This window comes from Ciona robusta, chromosome 7 (genome assembly GCF_009617815.1).
Source record: "Ciona robusta chromosome 7, ASM961781v2".
In the NCBI taxonomy this organism is placed as follows: domain Eukaryota; kingdom Metazoa; phylum Chordata; class Ascidiacea; order Phlebobranchia; family Cionidae; genus Ciona; species Ciona robusta.
In genome coordinates, this window is record NC_143241.1 from 2,532,596 (window position 1) to 2,553,065 (window position 20,470).

The window sequence follows — 20,470 nt, forward strand, 5'->3', positions numbered from 1 at the left end:
AATATTTTTTTTTTGTAATTTGTTTGTATTTAACTTATCAACATTTATTAGATTAAACACAAAGCTACGATGATTAGTTCTTTGTTTTAGAAAGCTTAGTCATTTCTCATTATATTATACAACGTCAATCAAGTTGGAAGTTGTAGTTGTTTTAGACTGAAAAAGGGATGTTTTACTAAAAAAAATCGTGTCCGTTTTGGGCGTTTCAGGTTCTTCTTACATTTGTTTATAGTTGCATCACCTTGTACCATCCTCTATGGTAAAATAAAATCTTCCAGATGCCTACAACGCAAAATAAACAGTTTTTACATCTGTGGCAGCGATAAGGTTAAATACACTTTGTCCCACCCTCCTCTAATGAAATCAAATTTTCGGTTCCTGTTCGTAAACCCTTTTTTAAAATAAAGAAATAGATTAATTAGGCTGTACAAATTCACAATATTAGTTCCTTAAAAGAAATATCAAAGGTTTTGCATCATTGCCGAAGGTTTTGCACATTGTTTTGACCAAGCATCTCAAGGTCTTCTATCTTCTCTCAAACAACAAAGTGTGTTATCAAGCATAAAGCTTGGTGGTGATTTCAAATCCACGGCTCATTTATGTGTGAGCATTGAGTTACGCCTTTAAAGCCAACCCCATTGAAAGTGCTTCATTGCTGGTGATGTAACTTCGTTCGTCATCTGGCGCATCGACCACAGCATCTGAACCAGAGTACATACGATTCACAACTGTTGGCAGAAATGTTTTGTAGCATCGATAAGATTGTTATGTAGTAGGGTGGGGAAAGATGGGACACCTTTTCTGTCTATTTTCTTGTCCCGTTTGTTAGTAAATGTATAAAACAAATTATAAAACCGTATCCTCACGACTCTCATAGACCATTGTTAATTGTTGAAAATCAGGTTACTTGGATATTATGTGCTAAAGGTGCCCCGTCTTCTCTCAGCCTACTACTATACATTTAATTATATTTTAGGTTAGTGGACCAACTCTGGCCTAAATCCCTGTGTATTAAACCTCATATTGGCACGAATGAATAAATGAATCTAACTTACTTTATCCAGGCATGGCCGGAAAATGACAGTACTTATAACAAGGGTGTTCATACACCTGTGCCAGCTTACAGGATGCCATGTATGTTACTTTGTTAGTGATTAGTCACTTTTTCCATTTTTTATGTATGGCTGATAATTTGGACAAACCATTTGGGCACATTTACTTATATAAGCAATTCAATTCACACATAGTATTTAGAATAACAAGGGTTATAGTTTACCTTCTGTGTAAATGTAGTCACCGTTGCATTCTGTGGTTTCTAGGTTTGTGCTGTTTATCTTTGGCTGTATAGAAAAAAAAACAATATTTAGTATGGCTGTACGAAAAAAAAGTTTAAAAAATAAAAAATAAAAAAAATGATTGTGTTTTCTACAGACACTTTTCTTTAATTTTAAAATAATTTGTTTAAGTTGAATATTTGCAACGTGTTTTGACAACTGTTGTTTTGCTGTTAATTTCAATTGTTTGCTATGAATAGAATGTTAATAAAATTTAAATATTGTTATTGTAAAAGAATGTATAGTAGGGTGAGTGAAGATTGGACAACTTTAGCACATAATATCCAAATATCCTGATCAGGTTTTAAACAATTAACAACGGTTCATGGGAGTCGTGGGAATATGGTTTTATAATTCTTTTAATGTTCTTTGTTTACTACAAAATGGGAAAGGGAAAAGAGAATGAAAAAGTGTCCCATCTTCCCCCTCACCCCTAGTTTATATTTATATGTGTCTGTTATTATCGTAACTTACGTCATTTACGCTCACATAATCAAATACATCATCTTCGATATAAATGGCTTCGCTTTCATCCGGAATATTAAACGATGCTGAATCTGCTGTAGCCTTTGCCGAATCATTCTGTGCGATATAATTACTCGATAATTTGTTTATAGCACTTACTTTATAATGCAGATATGTGCCTGGCTTAAAGAATCAATATTTTTTTATCTTTTCCTGGCAGGGCTAGGGTGGTCATTATAACACAGTGTTCTGTTTGATACAAAAACCATGCCAGCTACAGTTCACCAATGTGTAAATTAAAACTTTGTGGGTGATTATATATATTCAGATATTTGGTTTATTTCTGTATGGCTGATATGTTCCACAAGACGACAACCCATATCGGAGCAGTGAGTCAAAGAAACTGCCATTAGGTGTCATGACACGGGCAACAGAGGCAATGTCATGCCTTGAACCCAAATCCTTTGTTAAGATACAAGCGGCTTAACCACTGTTATACAGTGTATTTAATGCGATGTAATTTAGTTTTTACCTCTACAGTTTGAGATATGCTCAACTACAATTTGTAAAAGAAAGGTTCCATGCCATGGTATGTTGTGGTACCTAATTTTTTAGGCTATAGTTGTCACATTATACACTGATGTGCTTTACACCGATTTGGCATTAGGTAATCTACCACTTTTGTCTTGCAATTAGAGGTAAAATTTTATACCAAATTTTTGACGTACCTCATTGTTTAAATGCGTTTTCTGAATGTGTATCATATGTTTAGCTTCCATAAGATCACACGTTTCACCTCTTTCAGGAGCTTGTGCTTGTATTAGTTGCGAGTTAACAGCCTGAAAAAGCATTTCTTAGTTTACCGATTTCGAATTAAACTTGCCATTTATGTTTAATAGGTTGGGTATGAATGAATGAATGAATGTAACGTACTTTATCCTCGCGTGGCCGGAAAACGACAGTCGTTATAACACGGATGTTCATACACCTCGTTCCAGCTTACGAGTTACCTTGTAGGTTACTTTGTGGGTGATTATTTTTTGGGATTTTTTTTTTTATGTATTGCTGATAATTTGGACAACCCATTAGTGGCCACTGGGTTGGAGCAATTGTCGTTAAGTGTCTTGCCCAAGTACACATACGCCCACAATGGTAGCAGCGTCGAGCATTGAACCCATTACCTCTGGGTGACAGGCAGGCGCACTAACCACTATGCCACCGCGCCATGTTTCTATTCTCTTTTATCTCTGCATTTGGTTTGGGTAGTACACAAAGAATATTTACAGAGTATATAACCATATCCTCAAGACTTTGAATAAGGGTTGTTAAAAACCGTAAGAATACAATTAGAAATGAAGGAATAAAATGTGGTAACGGTATCCTCTTACCTTACAGTACTTTATATTTTCCTTAAAACACTGATAAAAAAAAGCGGAAAATGAAAATCGAGTTATTCTATTTTTTTACACAAAAATGGTGAGAGAAAAAAATAACAACTTCTCACTTACCATGTCAATAAAAATTTGAGGAGCAGAAACAGAAGGCCAAACTATGGCTTTAATTCTTGTCCATTGCCATTTCAGCACGGTTAGAAAAACTACAATAACCAGCACAAGACACACAGCGGTAATTATCAAGTTTCTGTAATGTAATTTATCCATGGTTAGTTGGGCTCTTGCAACCGAAGGATACCAGGTTCAAAGCTCGACACTGGTAGCTTCAGTTCCAAAATATTTTGAATAATATTGTATTTGCATTGTTTTTATTGTAGTAGCCTATTACAAACAATTGTATAAAATTTTGTCTTAAGAAAATTAGGCTACCAACCTTTGCTTTTATATTGTATTAATATTTGAGTTGTACTCGTTTTTTTGAACAGTGATTAAAAACTAAACATATTGTGACGATTAACACGTTTACATAATCTTATAATATATTTCCTGTTCTGTTACTACAGACTCCTTTTCTGTTCTCGCATTTTTTTGTTCCAGTTTCTCGCCTAAGTGTTAACGCATTTCTTGTATTTGGTTCTATTCTCGTGTGCTGTAGTTTACCCTTTAGTGTTTCAGTTCTACTCCTTGTGCAGCAGTTAGTTATGTAGCTTTACCGTTTATTGTTTTAATTTTACTCCTATTATGTTATGCTGTCTAAATGTGTCTTTTACTTATATTATTGTGTGTTTAATGATGACGGGATTCTATTTGATTAAGGTTCGATATCAATAAGGTTGCTAATTAAATAAAGAATTGTTACAATATGATACTACAATAAAAACCACTCAACTCTACTTACAATTGTTCAGTAGGTAGGATAGTGAGTTGTGCAGAACATGGACCTTCCCCTGCATCATTTACAGCTGATATACGAACATAATATGCAACGGATGAGTTTAAGTCTTTAAGTTTCAAAGACATAATTTGTGGAATTGAAAATTTCTTTATGTCTGAAATAAAAGTGGGTGTTTATGTTTTTGATGACATTGTGGATGCGTATGTCATCGGATAAGACACCTGAATAAATGTAACTTACTTTATCCTCGCGTGGCCGGAAAATAACAGTCGTTATAACACGAGTGTTCTGTTTCATACACCTTGTGCCAGTCTATGAGTTACCATGTATGAAATTTTTTAAGCGAGATTTTTTATTTTTATGTACGGCTGATAATTTGGACAACCCATTAGTGACACATGGGTTTGAGCAATTGTTGTTAAGTGTCTTGCCTAAGGACACATACGCCCACAATGGTAGCAGCGACAAGCCTTGAACTCATTACCCCGGGGTTAGAGGCAGGCACGCTAACCACTTTGCCACGGTGCCGGTCCTAACTAAATATCCTACAATGCTACAAAGTCAACACATAGTCACTAATGGGCTGTCCCAATTGTCAGTTAAATAGCAAAACATCTATAAGAACGCCATGTGTTATAACTGTCTAAGTCAGTGGTTCTTGAACTTTTTTGTATGTTTTCCCTTTAACAAAGATGCTTATCAGATTTACCCCCAATATGTAATATGGAGCTCATTTATTAAAAAGCCAAAACAACTAATTACATCAGTTATATTTAATTCGACGGATGTGCTTGCTTTTTAGCAACTAGTTGTTCAATGTCTGGTAAAGGGGTAAATTTACCCCAGTTTAAGAAACGCTGGTCTAAGTTGTCACGCTATGTAGGAATAAATAAGTGATGACAATAAAGTCGGTCAATTTAACAAAACCAACCACAAAGAAGCTACAATTTGTTACCTTCCGCACTTAAATAATTTCTGTCTTTGGTTGAGGCAATACTTGTAACATGAAATGTGGACATTTTGATTGGACTTGAGCAATAAGCTGTAAAAAAACACCCGCTTTTGTAGCGGCTTAATAAATAACATAGCAAGACTACAATACATTAAAAGTGTTATGATCTATTCTGAAGTAAAAGCCTAGATTCTAGGTCTTATGGCTTTCCTACAATATCTCCTAATAAAAGATGGGTCACATTTGACACATAATTTGTAAACACATTTTGTAAAAAATAGTAGGTTGGGGAAAGACGGGATACAGTTAGCACATAGTATTCCAGTATTCTAAACGTGTTTTGAACAATTAACAAAAGTCTATGGGAGTCTTGAGGATACGGTTTTATAATTCTTTAGGTGTTCTTTGTGTACTATCAAATGGGACGCAAAAATAAAATGAAAGAGTGTCCAATCTTTCCCAACCCTACTATATATAAAAAACATGTTCTGTAATGCATGATCCTACCAGAACAAGTCATTGACATTTTGTTTGTTGGATCCCCACAAGTCATAGCATCAAACAAGTAAACATGGTAAGCTGTGATTGGTCCGTTTGAATCAACCAATGAGACGCCACGCCAAGAAACAAACAATTGAGTTAATGAATCAAATTTATGATGCAGCATATCTGGCGCACTAGATGGAGCTGTGGAGCAAAACAAATGAAAATTAATCTGAGTCTAAAAGAAGAATGTAACTGAATCACAATTTAACCTTTAGTTAAAATGCTCTGATTTTACATTCTAAATTTGAATCCTGTTTTGCATTTTTTTGTAAAATATTATTTAGTTATTAAAGAAATAATATTTTACAACAAAAAAACTATTTTACAAAAAAAAACAAAAAAAAAAAAAACAACAAAAAATACAACATTTTTACAACAAAAAATATTTTACAAAAAAAAAAATTATTTTTTACAACAAAAAAAGAACGACTGATTGGATCTCAAAATGTAGAGTGGGATACATTTAGATGTAATGAATTACAGCACGTATTTTTAAAAATGGTGGAAAAAGACAATTTAAAAGCTGTTGCGTTTTAAAAATGTCATGTCAACCCAACTTTTAAAACAATCTTGACATTAAAAATTTTAGAACTTTACTTTTAAGACAAAATAGCTTTTACTCTGTTGTTAAGTGTCTATACAAACAAGCACAGCCAAAGTGCATTGCATTCACCACAATGGTCAATAAAGTTTTCTTTGTTTGACAACTATAATAGATATTATCCAGTGATTGCAAATTTAGTTAGTTATTGATACATTTCAATCCCTATACCTTTGGTTTTAAAATACACAGCTCCGTTTATCATTTGAGTATTTCCTTGAATTCCATCAAAACGAAGGCTTACACCAACTTTGTACAACGTTGGCGACAACACTGAGTGAGAAAACCTGCATTTTATGTTTGGTATCTTCCTTCTGGAAAGTTAAATGTTTGTAAAAATGGTAAGAAAATATTTTTCTTTGGTAAGGAGGACAGTATACCTGTGTGAAAAAGTAGGCTATATAGTAGGGTGGGGGAAGATGGGACAGTTTTTCATTCTATTTTCGCGTTTTTTGTCTCATTTGGTAGTTAACAAAAAACATTTAAAGAATTAGAAAAACACATTCCCACCACTTTCATAGAATGTTGTTATTAGGTTTAAAACACGATCAGGATATTAGAATATTATGTGCTAAAGTTGCCCCACCTTACCCCACAGTACTATATTGAAAGTCAAAACTGTAAAAGGTTAAATATAAATTCGAAACTTTTTTAAAAAAGCATTTTATACTAAAGCTGTTTTGATGCAATCAAGACCTATACTAACCCAGCGGTTGGCATTTTACCACTGACCAAAAAATTAGCAAAAAATTAGCAGTGAGTTACGACATAGCTAACTTTATTAAAGGAATTAGCAATTGCTACCAAGTGTCTTGTCTTAATGCTTAAGCGAACAATGATAGCAATGATAAGCCTTAACCTGAAATACCTTGGTTAAAGACAACATTAGGCACAATTAACATTATTTAAACTGTGGTCATAGTAAGCAACCCAGGCAAATTAAATCATGGCCCAGAAGTGAAAAAGTTCTCCACTAAGCATATATGACAAAGATTAAATTCATTGATAATAATACTACAGTCACTCCCCTAACTTAGCATCAGCTGCGATGCAAACCAGGTCTAGACTTAACACGTGCGGAAATTTAGAAAACAGCTGGCCAAGAAAAACATCATAATATAGAAAGATAGCTGGGTATTATCAGGAAAACAAAAAACCACATCCTTTCTAATGGGTACGGAAGCACCAAGTGTATTTTTACAGCTGTTATTTTATATTTTGCTTAAAAAGAACTTATTAGTGCATGGAGATGTTGTGATATTCAGAATCTAATCCTTATGAGTTAACATTGGTTTTTGTATTGCATGACCAGAAAACGACAGTCATTATAACATGAGTGTTCTAATTTATACACCTTAAGCCAGCTTACAAGTTACCAAGCATGTTACTTTGAAAGTGATTTTTTTGGGGAATTTTTTTATGATTTGTTTATGGTTGACAATTTAGACAACCCATTAGTGACCACTGAGTTGAAACCATTGCCGTTAAGTGTTATGCCCAAGGACACATACGCCCACAATGGTGGCAGCAACGAGCTCTGAACCCATTACCTCTGGGTTAGAGACAACCAACTAAGCCACGACACCGAAGATATTTAAACAATATTAATAATTTAAATAATATTTCACATTAAATTAGAACTAAACTCAACACTAAAGGTGGCTGTACACAGTATCCAGCGTGCGAAGTCGTATGCAAACCCGTGTCCAATTATGCATGCGCCAGCGAAATCCGGACAAAACAGACAAAACGAAGGAATTCTGGATACTGTATACAACCACCTTAAAGGGTATACAGTTACATTTACCATTAATATAAATTCCTACAATTTAAAAAAAAAATTGGAAAGTAGGAAGAAGCACAACAGGCTAACCAGATTTATGGTGGGAAATTATAAGAGTAATAAAAATAAATTTTATTAGGAGGTTTCCTATAATAGACAATGACGCATACATGAGAATTTTTATGACTTTGTAACGTAACCCTTTCAGCTTTCGTAAGGTATGGGCCAGGCTTAAGAACTAAAATGCTAAAATACTGAATACAAAACGTTGCTTGAAAATAGTCCAGTCATTAAACAAAGGCAACTCTTGTCAATTCCACAGACATCATATAAGAATAACTGTAAGTTTACCTGGTAATAATGCAGGTGGAGAATCCAATTTGATTTTCTAAATTACGAGCCGTAATTGTGGAGTTTTCTCTAAAAAAAAATAGCGTAGCGCAGCACATATAAATTACAGCTGTTTCAAAAAGGTAAAGTAAAAGTTGCCAATTAACCTCTTACTTTGTAGTTTATATGTAAAGTATTACTTGTAATTGCAATCGATAGTAAATAGAACTCCCCGGATGTAAATTTACATGTAGCATATACAACATACATGTTAAGTCGATATGTGGCATGTATAGCAGTGCATTGTCCCGACCACAAACAAGCGATATCAAGCTCCCACAGTGCAGCATTGTCGGCCGTGTGCAAAAGGTATGCAGACTTTTATCACACTTTGCACTAACACCATAAACACACATTTCGTAGTAAGACAGAAACCCATGTGTTGAATATAGTAAAACTTAAACCAGTCATTTCTAGCTTTTATAATGCCTATATTATTCCATAAGTTTTACAATAACTTTCTTAGACTACTACTTAGTGATAAACAATGAATAAAATTATAATAAATATTGCAAATTTGAATAACAATATGTAAATGCATGCAAAAAAATAGGGATGCAAAGACAACACCTGAATAATTTTTCAAAACTCCCTTTCCACTATACTTTGGAAACCATCCATTAAATTTGATTTAATAGCCCTGACTACAAACAGTTGCTTAAATCTAAAAGGTAGCTGTGCATATTAAACTAAACTTTAATTTTTTTTTGAACTGGCAATTTGGAAAGAACATGTAAAATAAATTAAAGCACAATTTCTTACAAACAGTGATAGAACATAAATTAAATTGCAAAATTTTGGTTTCCTCACCTTAAAACGATCATAGTTTCCATCTCTTTATTTTCACTCTTATTCAAACTGACCATCAAGTTGTTTTGTATATTTTCAGTTATAACGCTGTAAATAACGTATCAAAATATCATAATTTAAAAAAAAAACATTTGGTAACCGAATTTTCTGGATATTTATTATTTATAATGGAATTATAACTGCTACATAAAAACACTGACAAATCATTTTTCTGAAAACCTTTTTTATTTATAAAAATAAGCACGCCATAAAATTTAAAACTAAAAACATTGAATTTATAAATGTACAAAATGTTTTTGAAGCTTTTAATTTTAATTACAGTTTTTAACCTATAATGTTTAACCATGTTTTGGCCTTTGTTTTGTACATAATAATATTTTTTACATTTTTTTTATTAACTAAATAATATTTTACAAAAAAAATGCAAAACATGATTGGATCTTTAAGTTCAAATGATCGGTTTGGACTGTCTTAAATAAATTATGAAATGTGATACAGTTACATTTTTCTATTTAAAGTGTGAACTTGTTTTTTACCTTGATTTCCTCTCAATATTAGCAAAATTTTGCAGGTTAAGAGTTGAACTGATGGCTTCATATTTCCAAAAAAAGACATTTACTTCAATATTTTTTAAAGCCTCCTGTAAGGTAAAATGTATCCTATATTTCCAGCAATTACAATTAATTATGTTTTTTTGATTGAAAAAAAACTTAGAAGACATAAAATTATGCAATGAAACTTTATAGAAGAATACGTATATATGTATATATAATTGCATTTGGTAAAAAATACAGTTTAGAGTTAGATAGGAGTCAAAAATGTTGTCTTCAAATCAAGTGCGCATGCAAACACTATTTAAAAAAAATTTGCCTAAATTTTTAATTAAAAAGGTAAAATGTTAAAAAAATGAGTAGAAACTATTAGCTCTGCATATTTATTTTTGAAAATCAATCAATTGAATTTGTAAAAAACGCACTTAGGGGGGGTTAGGGGTTTACAAGAAAGCCAAAAATAGTTTCATACCGAGAGCAAAATTGTTGAACTTTTTACTTGAAAGGAGAGAATAGCTGTTGAATTTTCGAAAGTTGAAATCTTCACATTTGGTTCAACTATTTTTATATCTGTATCTGAAGTAATACTTTGAAAGTTATATTGAATAAAGCAAAAGATTTATAAATAATACAAAAACCAATACTAGAATAAAAATTGTATGTATAGTAGGGTGGGGAGAGATGGAACACCTTTAGTACATAATATCCAAATATCCTGAACGTGATTTAAACAATTAACAACGGTCCATGGGAGTTGTGAGGATGCGGTTTAATAAGTCTTTGATTTTTTTCTCTCATTTACCAAATTAGACGAGAAAATAGAGTGAAAAGATGTCCCATCTTCTCCCACCCTACTATATATATTTATTTACTGAAAAGAATATAGACCAAGAAAATACCAATTCTCTATTATTTTTCCAGTAACTCCTACAATACCAATGCTTTAAAAATCTACCTTGAACAGCCACTGTGCTTGGCTGGGAAACACCAATATGGTTGATAGATTGAGCAGAAAGTGAACAGGTTTGGTTTGAATGCCTTTCAATGCTGTTTAAAAAATAGATAAATTAACAGGAAAATAAAGAAAGTATTAAGTATACTATACATATAGAGTAGGGTGGGGGAAGATGGAACACCTTTTAACTCTATTCCCTTGACCCATTTAGTAGTAAACAAAGAACATTCAAAGAATTATAAAACTATATCTTCTTGACTTCCATAGACTGTTGTTAATTGTTTAAAACACGATCAGAATATTTGGATACTATGTGCTAAACGTGTCCCATCTTTCCCCGCCCTACTATATATAAATATATATATATAAATATTATGTTATGCCTAATAGTAGCAACAACAGACTAGAATATAGGATCTCACCTAAGACAGGTTCCAGATATTTTAATGCTGTCTGCTTTGTTGGATGTTAATTGAAATGGCTGCAAGAAAAGATCATTTTAAATACCTATGATCCATGAAACAAACAACTATTGTTTACTGAATAATCCGGTGCAGAAATTCTAGGAGTGGCCCGCCTACGTTGCCACTCCAGGTTTGGGGCCTATGTGTGTGCTTGTTTATATCTGTTATATAACCTGTTTTATAAAAATATATATATATATATATAAAATATAATATAAAATATATATAAAATATAACAAAATATAAATTATATAATATATATATTTAATAAAAAAATAAAAATTTATATATATATGTGGAATTTATATAAAAGGTATAGAAGTTTAATAGAAAGCTCTGGATATTTAAAAAAGAATTAATCTGAAGCCGTAACATATTTTGGTTAGTCAAGCCATTATAATGTATTTAAACGTTAATTAACAATTTTCTCATTTTGTTCATAGTAATCTAACTTTAGTTATTGCCATCTCCACTGTGATAAATTCAAAGTTTAAGCTGCAAACATTTGGGGTTTATAAGGTTGAAATACATACCATTGACATAATTATGATCATTACTCTTTTGTTGGATGGCATGCTTTGAAAGACAGCAGTTTCCGCATCTAAACCAGAATATGAATTTTATATGTACATATAGTAGGTCATAGGTGACAACAGAGAACGGTCTGTTTTCATTCTTTTTTATTGTCCTATTTAGTAGTAAACAAAGAATATTAACTTAACTATATAACCGTATCATCACGACTGTAACAGGGCATTCGCAATTGTTACAAATGCAAAGGAAATATGGGATGAAATATGGGAAAATATATGGTAACAGTACCCATCTTACCCCACGGTAAAATATTCTACTTTAAAAACAGGTAAAAAACTACACTTACCATCATGAAGCCAAAAGATGAATATTTCAGGACTTGGGGGAATGACTTGAAATGTCTTTACAGTTTTACTGTATGTGTATCCGCCATATAAAGGTTTGGGGACATCATATCCTGCATCATATTGGGCCCAGTAACTCCAATGTGTGGCTTTTAGCCTTGCGCGCACAGCTACAGTTGTGTTAGGACAAGCATTGGTGATGTGGAATATATTACCCTGTAATTGCTGTGAATATTTAAGATAAATTTGTTAAAAGATATACATTTAAGTGGGGTAATAAAAAACAGAAAGTATAAACTTTTGAGTTATAAACTAAAAAAAATATTTTTAGTCTGGAGGAACAGTATTTATCATACCTTGATGTCCAAAAAGATTGTAAGATTTCTCTTATTACTTAAATTTTATTTGAAATTTTGTGCGTTTTTTATTCCCCAGGATTTGGGGTAAAAAAACATTAGCGGGGCAATAAAAAACAATGTTTTCAAAAGCCAAAAAATATATGTAGAGTAGGGTGTACTGTTTACTGTTTATACTTATTACATATTTACTCTATCTTTGCAAGTTATTTAAAATGTATTCCTGAAAGATACATTTTTTAAGAAAACGTATGGAAAACGCAAAATTTTTAAGAAAACATAAAACATTTTATTAAAGATTATTTTTAAATATTAGTTTTTTAAGATATTTTTTTGAATTAAAAAAGCAAAAACTAAATAAAAACTGCAAGTAATAAGTTACCTGCTGCTTATATATTTTAGCATTTTCCCAATATTCTAAATCTTCACTCTCCTTTCTATGTGAAAAGGCAACCTCAGGATAAAGTTTCCATTCTTCCCAAAACGCAGAATCCTAAAAAAAATTAAAAGAAAATTAAAAAATATAAATTATTACATACAAAATTAATAGAAGTGTATTTAGCATAGTACTTCTTAACTAGCCTATACAAAAAATTGTATGATTATTTTGTATGTTTAAAGTTTTTAAAATGATATGGTGTATAGATAATTACAGAATTAACAAAATATTGCAAGTAAAAAAATTGTTTGGTCCTAAACATTATTCCCTAACCAATAAACCAAACTTTACCCATAAAGGTCCAACATATTGCCTAATTTGTAAAGTTATATGAACCTTTACTAATACCAATATAATTATTCAGGTAGGAATTATAAAAAATATTAATATGAAAGAAAATACCAAGGGGTATAAGTATAATAATGAAAAATAATCTAAATTATAAAAATATTCTAATGAAAATTATGAAAACAAAAACCCTTATTAAAAATAATCTAGAAAACAATTTGCAAAATTGAATTTGTTAAAAGCAAAAGTAATGATATAATTTTGTTTTACAGTGATTTTGAATTTGTAAGTCATTACATAACTTGGATACTGGATAGTAGAACTTACTAATGATATCAGGTCATCATGCATATATAACAACTTGCATAAAAAATTAAATCAGTTTATTTTACCGAAACATCTTTTTGTTGGTTTAAAAGATAGTTTGTTGCATCAATTGAAGTTCTTGTGTATTTCACTGCAACCTGTTACAAATAGTTTATAATCAATTAATAACTGCTATGAATGAATGAATGCAACTTACTTTATCTTTGCGTGGCGGAAAAACAACATTCATTATAACACAGGTGTTCATACACATTGTCAGTTTACAAGTTACCATGTATGTTACTTTGTGGGTGATTTTTTTAGGGGAATTGTTCATTATGTTTGAACAACCCATTAGTGACAACTGGGTTCAAGCAATTGTCGTAAGAGGTCTGGGTAAAACACACATAGGCCCACAATGGTAGCAGTAACAAGCCCATTACCTCTGGGTTAGAGGCAGGCGCGCTAACCAACTGTGCTAAGCCGCCCGACATGTCGACAATATGTCTCGTATATCAGTTTAGCAATCCCTGTTTTAGCCTGTTTTGTGTTAATTTATTCATTTACTGTTCCACAGTAATAGAAACTTTAATTAGATACAAAGCCATAATCTTATTTCATTTAGTTCCTAACTATCACAAAACACAGTAATAAAACAACGCACCTCATAAGATAATTCTCGATAGTATTTCTGTACATCATCTTCTGCAATATTGACTACAATGATCAAAACAACTTCAGTTTTATCATTTGTATATTTACTGTGTGCCAGCACTGCCAAGGGGGATCGAGGAATTGCTATTAAAAAAATTGTAAACCATGATAATCAACTGATATTAGTAATAAGTTTTATGCATTTATAAATTTAAAACTAATTATAAATGATATAAATATAACTTTTTTATTGTCTCATGGCGTGTCAATGACACTCATTATAACACGGTGTTCTATTTCACACAACTCATGCCTGCTTATGAGTCACATTTGCAGCTTTGTGCTATTTTTTATGGTTGAAGGTTTGGACTGTACTGAATTCAATTAACCCATAACCCCATAACGGACTACTGGGTTGGAGTGATTGAGTTAAAGCGTTTCGACAACACGGTCATGGTCCACAGGCCACAATGGTAACATTGTTAAACCTTAAACCCACAGCATTCAGGGTCGATGCGGGCACGCATAACAACTGTACCATTACAATGGTCCAAATAGACTAAAAATGAAAAAAAATGAAACAACTATTTGATAACCAGACTAGTAAGCATAGCTTTCTCTTTAATTCATTCGCTGAGAATTTGAACGAATGAATGAATGTAACTGGCCGCAAAACGACAGTCGTTATAACACGGTTGTTCATACACTTCGTGCCAGCTTACGAGTTGCTATGTATGTTATTTTGTAGGTGATTATTTTTTAGAATTTTTTTTTTGAATGGGTAATAATTTGGACAACCCATTAGTGACCACTGGGTTGGAGCAATTGTCGGTAAGTGTCTTGCCCAAGGACACATATGCCCACAATTGTAGCAGTGACGAGCCTTGAACCCATTACCTCTGGGTCGCAGGCAGGCACGCTAACCACTTTGCCACTGCGCAGGGTTTTTGCTATCTGGAAAGTAACGAAACACAATGTCAGCAAATGTGTTGCCGCTATCGAATTTCATCATGTATGAAATTTATTAGCGCCCAATGTTTTTAGTATCTGATTTTTAATAAAAAGCCCACATTTCCCTAACTTTATTTATATTGAAATAATAAAAACTACTGGAACATTAATAAATAATTTTAAAATATATATATTTTTAATGTATATTCACATTTTGCAACACCGGAAATAACGAAACTAGTTTATTTTTACCGCAAACCATGTGTGTTTTCGATAATTTTGATTAGCGACGCTTTAGGAGTTTGTATGCGACTAAACAGAATCGTGTCCGCCTTTGTCCTTGATGACGTCCTAAGTACCCGACTCGGCGCTCGTGCCGAACTCTACGTTGAAGGTCGGCTACCCCGAGTTTTTACAACTTCACACAGTTCATTCACATAGTTACATAAAAACTAAAGAATTCCAATATAGAATGATCACGGCTTTTATTCAATGCGCTACAAGCAAAATTATGATTTTTTTACGTACCTCTTCCTATGTAATCAAGATCCGTTTTTGTTTTTCCGAATTCATTTGTGACATCTAAGGTTATTGTGAAAGGACAGGTAAATGGATGCAATTTGATTAGCTTGTGTAACTTTATCTCAGTGTCATTTATGTCGCACCATCTTTCCGAACGATGTGGGGAACAACCGAAGTAGGTACCATTGCCACAGCTGAAACGCAAAAGTATTGACCGTATTATGTTCCAATGTAGTATTGTAGTGAGATATTTATCACAAGACGTATCAGGATAGATGAATTCGTTTTCCATATAACGTAACATAATCTCTATCTATATCTCTTTGAAAACGTTATTTAAACCATGTTATTTAAATGTATCTAAACCATGAAGACCATGTTATTTAAACGACATAAGTATTCATGTAGAAGAAAGCTACTGTACAAGCTATTTCGAAGTTAAATTTAACCCAGCAAGTTTTTGCATTTGAGATTAGGAGTTGGGGGTTAGGATTTAGAGGTTAAAACTTTCTTGAATTTTTCAATGGCGGATATGAGCTAATGTAAAATGTGCTTTCTATAAATATGTTTCCTACAAGTGTTCCCAGTGCGGAGTCATAGTGTTTGAGTCATGAAATCATGTGGTGTTTGAGTCAGAATGTTTTTAATGGCTTTGTACAGACTTACTTGATATCATTGTAAACAGGTTGAAAATAAATCTCGGATGTTGGCATTTTTTGTGTAAACATAGAAAATTCTTTCTGATGCTCCACTCTCGCATCCCATCGACAATGCAGAGAATCGAAATTTTCGCTCAGGCATTGAAAGTTGTTTGGTACGGGCGGTGGAACTGTGGGGTAAGATGGAACACCTTTAGCACATAATATCCAAATATCTTGAACATGTTTTAAACAATTAACCATGGTATTTGTGAGGATACGGTTTTATAATTCTTTGAATGTTCGTTGTTTGCTACCAATTGGGATGAGAAAATAGAAAGAAAGGATCTCCTATCTTCCCTTACCAATACTGGGCAATCTTTATTTTTATTTTAGATATCCTATCGTTTTTAATACTTTCCATATGAAACAGATTTCAAACTTACGTCCGACATTCAGCGGGACTTCAACCATTGTCGAGCACTCGTAGTTTGCTACAAAACCACACGGCAGCGGGCACGGGTGCTTAAAATTTCTCTACAAATGTAACAGAAAACATAACAACGTAGGCTTACGAATGCACAACATGTTAATCGCTTCAATACTTAAGAAGCACTTTGTCAACTACCGGTAATACAATCAACAAAACCGATTAAGAAACAGTCCTGTTTCATTGTTTTAGTGTATCTACATCGTGGTTTAAACAATTAACAACGGTCTACAGGAGCCGTAAGGATAATTTTTTGAATGTTTTTTTCGTTAACTACCAAATGGGTCGAGAAAATATAAATGAAAATGTGTCCTATCTCTCCCCACACCACTATACATAGTATTTACTGTAAAACTTCTAATACTTTAAACGTAGCAATTCTTAAACTATGTGTTCGCCACCTTTATAGCTCTGTAATTCAAGTCGAAGCAATGCATTTCGGTAACTTCTTCATTCGCATTTAAAACGAACTTGCATGTGATCTAAAAAACGACATGATAATACAAATAAGTTGCAGTTCGAAAAGAAAATGCACAAACTTTATGCACTATATAGGAAGGGGTATGTTGGCACTCATACCGTAGGTATGTTTCACAAATATTGTAAAACCCTAGTAGTGTGCAAAATAAAAATTTTAAGACAATATTATTTCGTGTTGCTTACGTGTAATCGTACTAATAAATTCAATTTTTAATCAAAATTAGCACAGATTTTGAACTATAGGAGCTGGTGAGTAAATTGTTAAATAACTCCTCGTGTATTTTAACATATTTTCTTTATTTGAATTGTTGTCAGTCTATAAAGGAATAATAGTGGTAATTCGTGGTATCACCCAAAAACCGTCACATGTATTTTGATCGTTAAAAGATTAGGCAGTATGAGATAAGATGGGTTCCATTAGAACAATATCCCTACCTAATCGTGTTTTCATTTCCTAATCAGTAAACATCGTAATGCTCATTACAAAAACTTTATACCAGGCTTATACTGTTGGTATTTGACAGCGCATGATTTTTAACAACTGACAACGCTCTTTTAAGAGTTGTAAAAAACGGTTTTATCATTCTGTATAGAGTAGGGTGGGGGAAGATAGGACACAGTTTTATTTTATTTTCTTGTCCAATTTGGTAGCAAACAGAGAAGACTTAGAGAAACATAAAACTGTATCCTCACAACTTCCATAGACCGCTGTTAATTGTTTAAAACATGATCAGGGTATTTGGAGACTATGTGCTAAAGGTGTCTCATCTACCCCCTCACTCTACTATATATATATTTGGTTTACTACCAAACCAAATGAGACAAATGAGACAAAAAAGAGAATACAAAATTGATCCATTTTACCCCAACCTACTGTAGATAAAAACTCACGGAAATATTTGTCTTTTTATCTCCAGCAATAATTTGGGTGGAATTAAATTCTACGCTTCTATCTGGTGACCAGGTGAAAAAATTCCAAAGGATCTGTAAAAAAAACGAAACAAAATATTCTTTGTTTTAGTTACGAATAACGCTCATAACGACCTACTAAAGAAATATAAGGCCGTATCTCTAGTAGGTCGTGCACTCACTTCTGTTTTGTTCGTATTGTCACACGTCAAAGTAAAATTTGTATCCGCTCTTACTGATAGAAAATCGGGATTATATAGCCCTGCAAAAAGAAAGAATGGTTACCGTTTACTGAGACTCAGCGCTTTCATATGCAAAATATATTTAACCGCCTTACCGAAGACTGTGGGCGGAAAGAAGGTGCATGATAACATACAGGCGATGCTGATGACAGACAGCGGTTTGATGAACTGAATATAATGAACACAAATTATTGAGGTAAAAAACGTTATTTTAAACGTACCTGAATCATATTCCAGGAAAAGTCCAGGAAATCTCTTGTTTAAAATACCCAGTATTCCTTTGTTCCAAGTGAAAGTACAACACAGTAACAATATACGGTTACATGTATGCCTATACAGCATGAAAACTAAAATCTCTAAAAAAATATTAATGCAACAAAGATTTCAACAGACGAATTCAACATAGAAAAGCGGAATTGAGCATCGGTTAAAGCACGACTCTTATAAATACCTGCTGAGGGTACAGTAGCAGTAACAAAACAGCCAATTGTTCCCGCCCTTGAATGAATGAAGCAATCTATACGAAGGAGCAAACCGACGGGAGGGAATTTGTGCTTTTTGACGCGAACGAGTTGTGGCGGTCTGAGACAGACCACCCCAGCAAATGCCATATTATGCAACCTCATACCACCAAAAGACTATATTTGGTATTTTTAAAATGGACAACGCCATCTTGAATAACAATCGCTAGAAAATATTATTTTTTAACCTATTTTGGGGACATCTATGTGTATAAAAGCAACAGGGTGTTTCCTTTTCCTTTTTTTCCAGTGGGGCAAAAAAAATAGAACTAAAAATAAGAACAAGCATTTTTTTGTTTTGACTTGCAGTTTTCCTCTCAAACATTTGCAGCAACTAAGGAAGCGTATCGACGCGTTATATTTGTCTCACATTCTTGCATTTATATTTGCACAAACTACTTGACTTTACGGTAATATGAAGACCGACCAAATTCACCATTGTAAAGCACTGCATTTCTTAGAAAAGGAAATAAAGATTGAATAGAACAATAACGAGATATATGTTTTGTCTGCACACTACAAATTATGTCCGTCATTAATATATTACAATGGGGGAAGATGGGACACTTAAGCACATATTGCCAAATATTTCCACGATCAAAATAAATGACGGTTTTTGGGTGATACGACGAATTAGTACTATCATTCCTTTATTAATTGACAACAATTTAATAAAATATAATAAAACACACGAGGAGTTATTTAGCGATCCGCACAACAAGTGAAATTTTACAAATTCGAAAACACACAGGATAAGATGGGATGGTTTATAATCATTGTTAATTTTGATTATTAAGTGTATTTATAAATAGAAATACATGTAAATAACACAAAATAATACCGTAAATAACACCAAAATAATAGTACGCTTTGAAAATTAAGTCTAAACATTCATTTTCTTGCCCTACTGCTGTGTTTTTTAAATAACAATTGTTTAAACATCAGTTGATAAATATTGTATCGTACAAATGTTTATGGACTAGTAATAACAGAAAATTGATTGAAAAAAACCTTTTTGCTACAAATTGGGTATTGCTACAATGTTTTTTGCACAAGCCACTTCTCATAATTAAGTAAAAGTGCAAATGACTGAATTTTGAATATATTTTCAAAATATTATCTTTCTATTATTCCAGTAGCTTATTTGAATAACTCCTGAGATATAAATTTTAGAATTAAATTTGTTTTCGAAGTTTGGCAATGAAAACATACAAAACTACACTGTGGGGGAAGATGGGACTCTAAACTGAAAAAGATGTACATTGGCAGTATTTTTAAATTCTAGTTAACCTACCGAGTTTAACAGGCTGTGCTAGTTTCTTTGCCATGTAAACTTTATCTCTATAACTTTAAACCGATATTTTATTGCTGCTTTTATCTCAAATTAAAGACACATTGACCCCTGTCTATTTTTTTCATGTTTTTATTCCTTATGTTTTTCACAAAACTAAAACTAGATTTATGAGACAAAATGAAACTGTACAAAATATTTACGGTTGTTTTATGAAGCCATAAAACTAGTTTAATCGTCCACACTTGCAAACTAAAAAAATTGTTAACTTTATTATGATTTAGCAAGCATTCAAAGTTGGCACCTTACTATTTCGCAATGTTTTACTTTTTTAAAACATACTGTTTCGGATTAACATATTTTTT

At 32.6% G+C, this 20,470-nt stretch overlaps 1 protein-coding gene across 3 annotated transcripts; it reads right to left on the reverse strand.

Moving 5' to 3' along the window:
* Nucleotides 1-2: 2 nt before the first annotated feature.
* LOC149733703 (uncharacterized) lies at nt 3-19,072 on the reverse strand. Of its 3 annotated transcripts, none has more exons than XM_089881971.1 (28): nt 18,515-19,066; nt 18,389-18,461; nt 18,234-18,313; nt 18,034-18,126; nt 17,064-17,144; nt 16,619-16,709; nt 16,201-16,363; nt 15,541-15,728; nt 14,072-14,205; nt 13,494-13,565; nt 12,757-12,867; nt 12,021-12,243; nt 11,674-11,741; nt 11,099-11,157; nt 10,677-10,768; nt 10,194-10,297; nt 9,707-9,810; nt 9,171-9,257; nt 8,322-8,390; nt 6,359-6,501; nt 5,548-5,727; nt 5,044-5,130; nt 4,092-4,242; nt 3,308-3,440; nt 2,528-2,638; nt 1,809-1,916; nt 1,277-1,340; nt 3-728 (listed from the first exon to the last, which is right to left on the reverse strand). In XM_089881971.1, exons 1-28 carry the CDS (start codon nt 18,521-18,523, stop codon nt 616-618), a joined length of 2,991 nt encoding a protein of 996 aa, XP_089738097.1. In that variant the 5' UTR covers nt 18,524-19,066; the 3' UTR covers nt 3-615. The 3 variants fall into 3 exon arrangements, with proteins under 3 accessions (XP_089738097.1, XP_089738098.1, XP_089738100.1); XM_089881972.1 differs by having other exon boundaries at nt 3-701; nt 18,515-19,059; XM_089881974.1 differs by lacking the exon at nt 2,528-2,638 and having other exon boundaries at nt 18,515-19,072.
* Nucleotides 19,073-20,470: the final 1,398 nt, after the last annotated feature.

What these genes read in the sequence shown, in the direction of transcription:
- LOC149733703 (XM_089881971.1), bottom strand. An exon ending in CTAAAATATATAAGCAGCAG is followed by an intron (nt 12,244 to 12,756) that starts GTAACTTATTAC and finishes AAATATTCACAG; the next exon opens with CAATTACAGGGTAATATATT. An exon ending in TGTGTATTTTAAAACCAAAG is followed by an intron (nt 5,728 to 6,358) that starts GTATAGGGATTG and finishes TTTGCTCCACAG; the next exon opens with CTCCATCTAGTGCGCCAGAT.